Here is a 10,304-nt window from a genome sequence, read left to right as displayed (position 1 = left end):
ATATTTTATTAGGAAGAGAGATTTGTTAGGAATTGGGCGGGAAGTTAAAATTTCAGGATTTTGTTTTTATATATAGTATAGATTGTATTACACTATCCATAAAATTTCAGGATTTTGTTTTTAGGAATGTGTATCATATTTTAATTAAAAATTGTAAATGTTTCCGTAATACATTCATTTTTTTTAATGATTTTGAAGTAATATATTCTATTTAGTAAGGTTTTAAATTTAGTTATGACAGTGTTAATTACATTGGATTTTTAGCAAGCTATAGTATATTTTTTTTTTAATACTATATACTTACACTATGCTATTGTATGTTTTTAGTTACTTCATGAGAAATACATATTATTCTGATTTTCAAATTAGGGAGACCTAAATACATAGTATTCTGAGTTTCAACACTAACTTTGTTTAAACTAAATTTTTGGCAATCAAATACTTTTTTTTCCTTAATTTGTTTTGATTGCTGGTTTAGGGTTTAATTGAGTTAGGTATAAAATTGACTATCTACTTTTCAATTGACTAAGTCAATTTTAATTTTTAAGTAATGTTCCTTAAGTGTAGAATATAGGACTATCTACTTATACTCTTGATCAATCTATTATTTTGGTTAGAATTTTGTCCTTAAAGTTTAATTACATTTCAACTTGACCAAGTCTATATCTAAATTAAAGTAATATATTCTTTTTACTAAGGTTTGAAATGTAGTTATGACAATGTTAATTACATTGGATTTTTAGCAAGCTATAGTATACTTTTTTTTTTAATACTATATACTGACACTATGCTATTGTATGTTTTAGTTACTTCTTGAGAAATACATATTATTCCGATTTTCAAATCAGGGAGACGTAAATACATATTATTCTTATTTTCAAATTAGGGAGACCTAAATGCATATTATTCTTATTTTCAAATTAGGGAGACCAAAATACACAGCAATTCTATTTTTTTTTTCTTTAATTTGTTTTTATTGCTGGTTTAGGGTTTAATTGAGTTAGGTATAAAATTGACTATCTACTTTTTAATTGACCAAGTCAATTTTAATTTTTAAGTACTATTCATTTAAAAGTGTAGAATATAGGACTATATACTTATACTCTGATCAATATATTATTTTGGTTAGAATTTTATCCTTAAAGTTTAATTACATTTTAACTTGACCAAGTCTATATCTAAATTAAAGTAATGTTGATTTAAAGGTCTAGAATGTAGGACTATCTATAAAGTGAATGTATATTTGATTACTTTAAATTTTAGTTTTTTTAATTACATCATTGGTGTGTTTGATTGATTAAATGTTCTCTGTGAAGTGTTACTGTTTTACTATTGTGAGATGTTTCTCTTTTTTGGTAGTTTGCTAATGATGATATTTAAATTGTGTGAGTTTTAAAGTAAAATAGCAGTCTGTATACAATGTAAATAATGAGTTTTATTACATTAGATAGAGTATAATTTAAAATACAGACTTAGTACTTGGATACACATTTAGCATATGGCTATAATTTAAGAATTGAAAACCATTGTGTGGTACATTGGTTGACTGTGTTTGCTTCCTTAACTGATTGTGATTGTGTTTGCTTCCTTCTTACATTGTTTGCTTGCTTCCTTCCTTCTTGTCCTGCATACATTTTCATATATCTAACAATATAAACTAATAAACAGATATTTATGAATGTTTATAAAAAGAAATCATAGGTAAATAACAAAGGCAAAGAGTCTAATTATAGATTGAAACAAACTGAAATTGTTCAGCACAAACACAGTGAAATTGAGCAGGGCAAGCGATTAGTTTAAAAAGATAAAAACCACACTAATGTGATAATAGTCTGTAATATCCCAGATCTTAAAGTTTTTCCTGTTTAACAACAACAGTATTTCCCTTCTTGCTAGAGGAGGAGAATTGGTCCAAAAGCGATCTCTTCACACCATTAGAATCTTCAGGTTCATTGTCTAGCCTTTGAGACTGCTGTATACTTAATGGACTGTTGACCTCATTGTCTCCATTAGAAGCTTCCTGTATATTAAAATAAAGTTTAGTCCAAAACATGTCAAACATAGGATTAAAAATGTAAAAATTGTTTTTACTTTAGTAACAATAACAACCTGATTTGATTCCTCCTCGTCCTCATCTATCATTTTTGATATCAAGTCCTTGTCTTGGTCTTCAATCAGTTTAGAACAGTATGCTGAGACTAAGGCTTCATCCCTTAGAACTCTCATAACAGTGTAGACTGAATTAGCTCCCTTCATGAACTCCATTTTTAATGATATCTTAAATACCATTCTCATACCAACTAAGGACTCAAATTCTTTTGGAATGTCAGAAACCTAAAATACACAAAATAGCATACTTTTAAAAAAGACAAATACAAAAAGACTTTATATGTATGTGTTAAATTTTATAGTAATGTAACTTTACCTTATTATACTTCGTGTACAAACTGTGTGCTGGGATACCAACTAATTCAGAACACTCCCTATCCCATAAAAGGAAGGGAGCATCTCCTAGACCTTTATCTAGAACAATAACTTTGACCTGATACCTTGCCATGCCTTCTTTATACTTCTTATCACAAGTTGTACAAATCAGATCACCTGCTTGTTCATAAAGCTTTCTGTTACATCCTGGTGACATGCAAGAGATGTACATCCATCCAAAAGAACCTTCAATCGCCACAATTTCAGCAGGTACATAGAATTCCCCATTCTGCCATACAAAATATCACTTGGTTGCTCTGTCTTATGTAATCTAGCTTATTAAATCTATAATCAGTTTTGTGGACTGTATTCATGGTTTTTATAAGTATAGAGTCTAACCTGCTTCTTTTTCAATAGATCAGCTACTATAGTTACACTCAAAGCACCACTGGCGAAGTCATCAATTCCTGTTGATTGAGACAGCACTGTTGCAGTACTGATACTGCGTAAAGGGCTGTTTGAAGCAATTAACCTATAGGTAAAATTAATACACAGTTGTATAAATATCTGATACAATAGTTTAGAAAATATAGAGTGTAGATAAAAAATAAAAAAAAATAAAAAAATTCAGGCACTTACTGAGACCTAAAATCAGCAAATTCCTGGTAAGATGCATTCAAATGAAGTTGGGTAGCATCATAGCAGCTAGTGATTCTGATTTCACCTATTAGCATGATAGATGTTAACGAACAATGGAAAACCTAGAAATAATGTAAAAGAATAATCTATCATTATAACTTACCCGACAAAGCTGAAGAACCAAAATTAGTGGTTCTTTAAGACCAGAATCATAGTATGGTAGCATGGCACCAACATGACTGTCCCACACAGTGCACTGTAAGGTATTTCTCCTATAGGCAAGTGTGTTAGAAAGAATATAATCATTAGAAATATAGGAACATATTTGTTAGTATGAAACTTACTCATTATCAACCATTTTAAAGTCTAGGAGTTTGGCGGGTCTACCTCCTATGATTTTGTCAACAGGAGCATGGATCTCGACAACTCTGCCCATTAAATCTGTATCAACACATAATAAATAAATAGTAGACCAAATAAAACAAAAATAGTTGAATGAAAAATAGCAAAAATAAGAACAAAATACTTACCAAACAACACCTTGTCATTGACTTGAGTATGGTCTTTCAAAGAGTCATAGGTTTTTAGCTGAAACATCTTAGTAGGAAAACCTTTGGATTTGATTGCCTTTACATGAGTCTTATAGTTCAGCCTGATCATATATTTGTGATCACAAGTTTTGTACATATAATAGTGGGTGAACACCAAAAAAATTTTGACTGAATAGAGCTTCCCTTCTATGAAAATATTTTTGTATTTTTTGACATCATTGTTTTGCATGTTCAAATGAATGAAAGTTCCATGCACATAAGATTAGTAAAATAAATAAAACATTTGTAGAGCATAAATCTGTGTAAAGCCTAAAGCTTAAACAGTAAACTAAAATATTAAACAGTGAACTAAAATACCTCTTTATCACAGACCAACACTTCTCGACTCTTGATCTCTGTAGACCCTCTGTTTTAAGCTATTTCGTAGCATCTAACACACTTGACTCTTATTGCTTTCTCCCTATCGAGAGGGCCAATGTCTTTTACAGCACCATACATTGGCATGGTTTCTTTGCTAATATTTTGGTTTTCTTTTTTCTAATTGGCAGGTGATACGAACTGCAGATATGGTGAAGTTGGGAGTGGATGTCTCCATCGACAGAGGCTTATATAGAATGTAAAACTATGGATTTCAAAATCTTGAATGTTATCTTGGAAGTATGAATGGTGCTGTCAACCTTTCAGTTTCCAAGAGCATGGTGATCAGACATTTAAATCATTAAGTCACTTTAGTATGAGTCTATTTATATTTATTTATTTTAGATTTGAGAAATATGTTTTCGAAGCAGTGTTTAATATGAACACTGTCTTTAGAAGTCTGTAATTATTAGAAGTCTATTTAAATTGATTTATTTTACTTGGTATTACCAAAAAGTAGCCGGCACAATTAAATTGCACGCGTTAAGCTTTGTTTAGCACCATTTAGTGTAGATATTTTTTTGTGGACCTAAAGTGACGTCGTTTTAATTGGGCGGGAGTTTGGTTTAGGCAGAAACTTAGTGCTTTATTATAATGATAGATAATATATATTTGACATCTTAACTTGAATCAACCAAGTCCCGGTCCTTTGTTTTACTTGTTTATTTGTTATTTGCTTAATTATATCAATCAAACTCTTTATAGATAGGTCTAGCTTCTAAAAGGGTAGTTTTAGCTTGTGCTTAACTCCACTTTGCATCAATTCCTAACATTACAAGAGTCATCTCAACGATATCTAAACTTTATACTGTGATTTGATACTTGATAGATGTGTGAAAATCATCATTATCACCAACTCAAATAGGTCTACTTTGAGAGTCAATTTGTCATTCACCCATTACTCGTTTTGAGCGTACAATATATCAATCTCTTCGTCTTAACGAAGAACCCGAAGTCACTTTGACCCGACCCAAATCGTAAGTTAATCTGACATATATTTGTACCACAAAATAGCCACTTTCTATGACATTTTATGCTAAAAATTCCAAGAAAAGTTAACACAAAAGTTATCTATCAAATGATGTTTTACTTTATAGGATATATATCCAGTCTTGTTTGGGAACTGAATTGTATTGGCTATAGATTATTTGAGCAATTGGTTTGTATGAGTTTTTTTTGTTCAAAATATGTTTAGTAAAATTTGCGATTAATTATTAGCTGTTAACGATTTGAATTTGCAAATAAGGATAAAGGATGTTAGTAGTTGAATTAAAACGTCGTCATAAGATCAACAAATGGAAGTTTGGTAGTTTTGAAGGTTGATCAGATGTTCTGAAAATTACAAAAAATTATATTATGAGCTCCCGTAATTGATCTTGGTCTATATCTATAGAAATTCCATTATGATTCTGGTTATGGTTAATAGGAAAAAAAAAAATTCTTCTTTTTTTTGGGTGACAAAAGAAACTTTGCTTTGACTTTAACTGTCAAACGACTACAAGAAGGTAGACCAATAGGCCACCTCGCTGGGAGTCAAACTGTAACCTCGTGGGGGCAACAGCTCGAACTTGTAACCTTATGATTACCAAAATACCAGGCCAACCGTTCGACTAATTTAAATGAAGTTGCCCGATTGTGTCATTAGTTCTGTATTCAAATTGAACTGTGTAACACTGTTTTTAGACTATATATATAACTTTGTTGGAAAAACATGCATTTCAGATCAAGAAGGAATCAATGTGAGAACTGTATCACAAAACTGCATACAAACCCTTTATCTTTTACCTCAACCAATTGACAGAAACCATTCTACAGAATGTTGGACTATGGCATGGCATCAGAGTGTATTTCCAGATGCAAAAATTACAGTGTTTCCACACTTTACCTTAACTACAGTCAAGCCAGGAAGATGAATAATGCCAAAAAGAATATCAGAACAAGGAATATCTTGATCATAAGCTGCCTGTTTGATGATATTTGGTTCAAGTACTTCAACAAAGAAGTCTGCGCACCTTCAACGTTTGCCAGCGTGTCATCCATATTGTCATCAATCCTGTCCATGTTCACCAGGCAATATATTGCCCCAAATGAGAATGCTAAGAAGAGATGAGTAAAATGACAACCTTATCATGCTAGGATAGTCAGATGAGTAATTTCTGCTTTGCAAACAGTTATGATTAAGGGCATTGAACAGGATGGTGAGCATCCAGAATGAGGTAGAGAGGAATTGCAATTCCTTTCCCACTTAATTCCAAGAAGTGGAAAATTCTGGAGTTTGGTTGGGAGGAATTGTAATTCTATTGAATTACAATTCATCAAATTTGAGGAATTGCAAAACCCACATCCCCCCTAGGAATTGCAATTCCATAATAAATGGGAAGAAAGTTTGTAGTGTGAAGACCAAATTGCCCTCCCTAATAGTCCTCCATCTTTCCATATTGCAACGGGCATTTTGGTCTTTATATTAATTCCCTTTCAATTCTTATATATACCAAAAACTATAATTGAAATTTCCAGTAATTCTATTATTGCCTACCAAACAATGGAATTTGAATCCTACTTTATTCCCACCTTATTCTATTCCCACGGAATTACAATTCCTTTCTCCCCTAATTCTCTCATTGCAACAAAACAGCAAGGGAAACGAGTAATGAAACTTCCTAAATCATAAATGTGAACATGGAGAAATAAAATGAAGCACAACCTTATAGCAAGTTCCCCTTGCTGTGCGACCATTGTAGCAAGATTTGTGAAGATCCCACCCAATTCCGAAATTGTGGATTCCACACTTTGAAGAGCAACCGCTCGATTCTGTGAGTAACTTTCATGTCTTGGAACTACCTGTTGTATCATGGACACTTCCATTTGATGGGACGGAGTGTTGTCTGTAGCGAGCCTTCGTCTGCATGCAAAATTTCTCATCAATCCTTAGAGAAGCGTGTGTGAAACACTAAATTTCAGGATTGTACAAAGAAGCTTTCAATCATGGAAAATCCATAACATCAATACTATGGTGTGGAAGTATGCAAAATAATGTTATAGTATAAGCCATCGACATCTATTGGGGCTATTTTAGCACATCTGGAAGGTCACTAATTTATATGGACAAGGGAACACACCTTAGTTGGTTGCCAACTTGAACTCCATTAGCAGGCGGTCTGAAATATTCAGAAATGAGATAGAAGAAGGAAAGTTAGAAGAAAAGATATTGACGAGCATATGATGGATGAATTAGCATGACCATGAAGTACAACATTAGAGTGTTTAAGGCTGCAAAAGCACTTTTTTTTTTATGTAACCCAGGGTTTCCACTGTCGGACACAGTGACTAATCCTAGGGTGGGACAGCTGGCATGGAGATTTAAGGTTGCTCTATACCCAAAGCTAAAAAGCACAAAAACATGCATGTATCACAATTCAAAATCAAGAAGCAAAAATGAGAAACAGAAGGCCTTCAAAGAATGAGCACTGAAAATTAATTAGGCACATCTCACAAAACAAATTGAAGAAACCTCAAGGTATGATACTCTTCCATGCAATACAGCACACACATTTCATGAAGTAACAATATAGGCAAAATTGACCAACTTGAGAAGCTAGTTATTCTATGCGTGAAATCAAGGAAGCGTGATAACTAGTTAATTACTGATCAAATCTATCAGGAAAAAAGTTCATACTGCAAAGCTGAATGGTTACAACTCAAGCACTAATACACTTAATACTATTTGCTAACCACAATAGCTAAGAGTCTGAGACTCTAGTGTCAATGGAAAACTTGTCCCGATAATCAAATTGCATCTATCAAAACGCCCCAAATGAGAAGCACACTTACACTGATGAAGGCAGAATACCACCTGATGAAGGTGAGGTTGTCCAAGGGGGTGGCTCTGTCACAGAAGATGTTGGTTGCCTTAAAGGGTTCTCTCTTGACACATTCGTAGAAAAGATCTGCTTCCGGTTTTCGTGTGCTCTCATATTCTGCAAAAAGAAGATATCAAGCACTATAGTTTCAGGGCAAATCTAAAGGAGTAGTAAGTTAGGTATTTCAAATTGGAATAAGCACCTTTGTTCTAGTGGTTAGCACATCCTGAAACTGTTTTGTGGCACCCATAAGTCTACTCTTAAGATCATCACAAACAGCATTACAATGAACAATTTTATCTTGAGAATAGTTTCCATCAGAAATCTCAATACTTTGAAGCGTTTGCAAATCGGAAACTGCTACATTAAGTCCCGTGATTTCATCTTTAATCAAGGCTGTTAATTCCTGAATCTCCTTGCTTTGATCGTCAAAAATTGATGATTTTTTCGCCACTGCATTAGAATGCAAAAATCAATTCTATAAACTCTTAAGCAATCTGCATATTATATTGATAGAACAAGTATCAAGCAGGTTTAATTTTCAGTCCAATCACAAGTGAGAGGCGGAGAAAGGATCAAAGGAGCTTACATTTTGCGAGCCTATCGATTTTCTGCGAAGTTTGGTGAATCCGCAGCCCGATTCGTGAAGCTTTCTTACTGAACTCGGATCGGTCCGGATTCGGCGGCGGTTGTGAGGGGGACGAAACGGCGTCGCTCTGGTGCTGGTTTGGCGGTGGAGTTGCTCCGATCTTCTTCAGTGTTTTTGACAGGGATAAGAACTCCGACGTCCGATCTCGATATCCGGTGGACGTCATGGAGGACGCTGAGACAGTTGAGAGATGGACTCAGTGAGTTTGTGAGCGATTTCGAGCAAGCTTGGAAGTCCTAGATTCAGGGAAATGGCGGGGTGTAACGTCATCGTTGTCGGTACTACGTCACTACGGTGGGCCTGGCAGTTGGGAGAAATTCTCATTTTGACCCCAAAAGTTTGACACATGACTGAATTTAGTCACTAAAGTTTGATTCATGCTCAATTTATCATTGTGAATATGAATGTGATAATTTTAACAATTTACATTTTATATATATATATATATATTGAAAGATTGAGCTCGAGATATTGAAGGGGTGGAGTACAAAGTAAAAAGAATGGGAGAATTTGATGTTCTAAATATGAAAGACATGGAATTTAAGAGAGTTGTATGCGAAATCAATAAGAGACAGGTCAAAAGTGAGCGGAGATTTACACTGTGTTTGGGCTACTTAATCACCCGCGTTATATTACTTCAGGGGGTGTATTCAATCATAACTTTTGTAGAGTTTTAAAAACTTTTAAAATGATAGATTTTAATAAACTTTGATTGACTTTCATAGAGTCCTTCAAAACTTTTTAAAACTTTATAAGACTCTATAAAAGTCTATATAAAGAAACATTCATAGACTTTTATCAACTTTTTATTTTAAAAAGTCTACAAAAGTCATTGAAATTCTAAATTGAATACATCCTTACAAACTTTCAATGATTTTGATTCTTATTATTTATAATTTTCTTACAAAACATTTATAATATATCATAAAATTCTTCTTATTATATAGTTCTTCACTCATATCAACATACTCAACATTATTATTTTTATCCATAGTATGCTAAGACTTATATGCTACTTACTTGTTTTCAAAAAAAAATGCTAATTACTTATTCTTCAAAAAAATGCTAATTACTTATATATATATATTATTAATAAATATTAACAAAAAAAAAAAAAAAACTATTTCATTGGAAATTTATAACAATATTGAACAATAAAATTTATAATAAAAGAATTGATCAAATAAATATTTAAAAATATAGTTACAAGTTTCATAAAAAAAAATCTAATATTAATAATATATATAAAAAATTATACTTGATATATTGCTAGACATCGTGCAAAGAACTATTATTTGCAATAACAATTTGAGACTGCGAACAACAACAAGGTGCTACTGTTTGCAACCCGGCCAAATTGTTGTTGCGAATAGTAGTTCGCTATTCGTAGTAACATGTTGTTAATATATATATATATATATATATATATATATATATATATATATTACGAATATAAACATAAAAAGAATAAAAATCAAAGTATATAAGTATTTATATGAATATTATGAAACATATACTAAAATTTGACGATGAACAATTTGCTTTGTTCATGTATTTAGGGAGAATTAGAGAAAGTTAGGGATAAAAAATTCATAGAAAAAATAAAAATCAATATAAACAAGCCATAATAATGAAGTAAAAATAATATTATTTCGAATTTTTAGATGAAGATTGTAAAGTTTAGGAGAGAGAAAAAAATTGGTAGAGTTTATGTATGAGGAAAATATAGGATAATGAAGAAAAATAATAATTTTATTGAATTTA

General features: G+C 32.2%; 2 protein-coding genes across 3 annotated transcripts; both read right to left on the bottom strand.

The window, feature by feature from the left end:
- Positions 1 to 1,849: 1,849 nt before the first annotated feature.
- LOC109189832 lies at positions 1,850 to 4,118 on the bottom strand. The gene is made up of 9 exons (XM_019340459.1): positions 4,054 to 4,118; positions 3,594 to 3,715; positions 3,408 to 3,504; positions 3,227 to 3,335; positions 3,064 to 3,185; positions 2,824 to 2,956; positions 2,426 to 2,713; positions 2,110 to 2,334; positions 1,850 to 2,020 (listed from the first exon to the last, which is right to left on the bottom strand). The coding sequence occupies exons 1-9, from the start codon at positions 4,116 to 4,118 to the stop codon at positions 1,850 to 1,852; spliced, it is 1,332 nt and encodes a 443-aa protein (XP_019196004.1).
- Positions 4,119 to 5,728: 1,610 nt separating this feature from the next.
- LOC109189808 (syntaxin-31) lies at positions 5,729 to 8,807 on the bottom strand. Of its 2 annotated transcripts, none has more exons than XM_019340436.1 (6): positions 8,481 to 8,806; positions 8,094 to 8,344; positions 7,863 to 8,008; positions 7,151 to 7,189; positions 6,736 to 6,933; positions 5,729 to 6,084 (listed from the first exon to the last, which is right to left on the bottom strand). In XM_019340436.1, exons 1-6 carry the CDS (start codon positions 8,704 to 8,706, stop codon positions 5,928 to 5,930), a joined length of 1,017 nt encoding a protein of 338 aa, XP_019195981.1. In that variant the 5' UTR covers positions 8,707 to 8,806; the 3' UTR covers positions 5,729 to 5,927. The 2 variants fall into 2 exon arrangements, with proteins under 2 accessions (XP_019195981.1, XP_019195982.1); XM_019340437.1 differs by having other exon boundaries at positions 5,990 to 6,109; positions 8,481 to 8,807.
- Positions 8,808 to 10,304: the final 1,497 nt, after the last annotated feature.

The sequence above is a fragment of the Ipomoea nil genome, unplaced genomic scaffold, assembly GCF_001879475.1.
Source record: "Ipomoea nil cultivar Tokyo-kokei standard unplaced genomic scaffold, Asagao_1.1 scaffold1564, whole genome shotgun sequence".
Lineage (NCBI taxonomy): Eukaryota > Viridiplantae > Streptophyta > Magnoliopsida > Solanales > Convolvulaceae > Ipomoea > Ipomoea nil.
The sequence above is the reverse complement of the archived record's forward strand: the minus strand, read 5'-3'. Positions and strand labels throughout refer to the sequence as shown.

Coding starts and splice junctions, on each gene's coding strand:
- LOC109189808 (XM_019340436.1), bottom strand. CDS start 8,706: ATGACGTCCACCGGATATCGAGATCGGACGTCGGAGTTCTTATCCCTG. Junction 8,345..8,480: donor AATCGATAGGCTCGCAAAAT/GTAAGCTCCTTT, acceptor ATTCTAATGCAG/TGGCGAAAAAATCATCAATT. Junction 6,934..7,150: donor CAAGTTGGCAACCAACTAAG/GTGTGTTCCCTT, acceptor TTTTGCATGCAG/ACGAAGGCTCGCTACAGACA.
- LOC109189832 (XM_019340459.1), bottom strand. CDS start 4,118: ATGCCAATGTATGGTGCTGTAAAAGACATTGGCCCTCTCGATAGGGAG. Junction 2,335..2,425: donor TGTACACGAAGTATAATAAG/GTAAAGTTACAT, acceptor TGTGTATTTTAG/GTTTCTGACATTCCAAAAGA. Junction 2,021..2,109: donor ACGAGGAGGAATCAAATCAG/GTTGTTATTGTT, acceptor TTTAATATACAG/GAAGCTTCTAATGGAGACAA.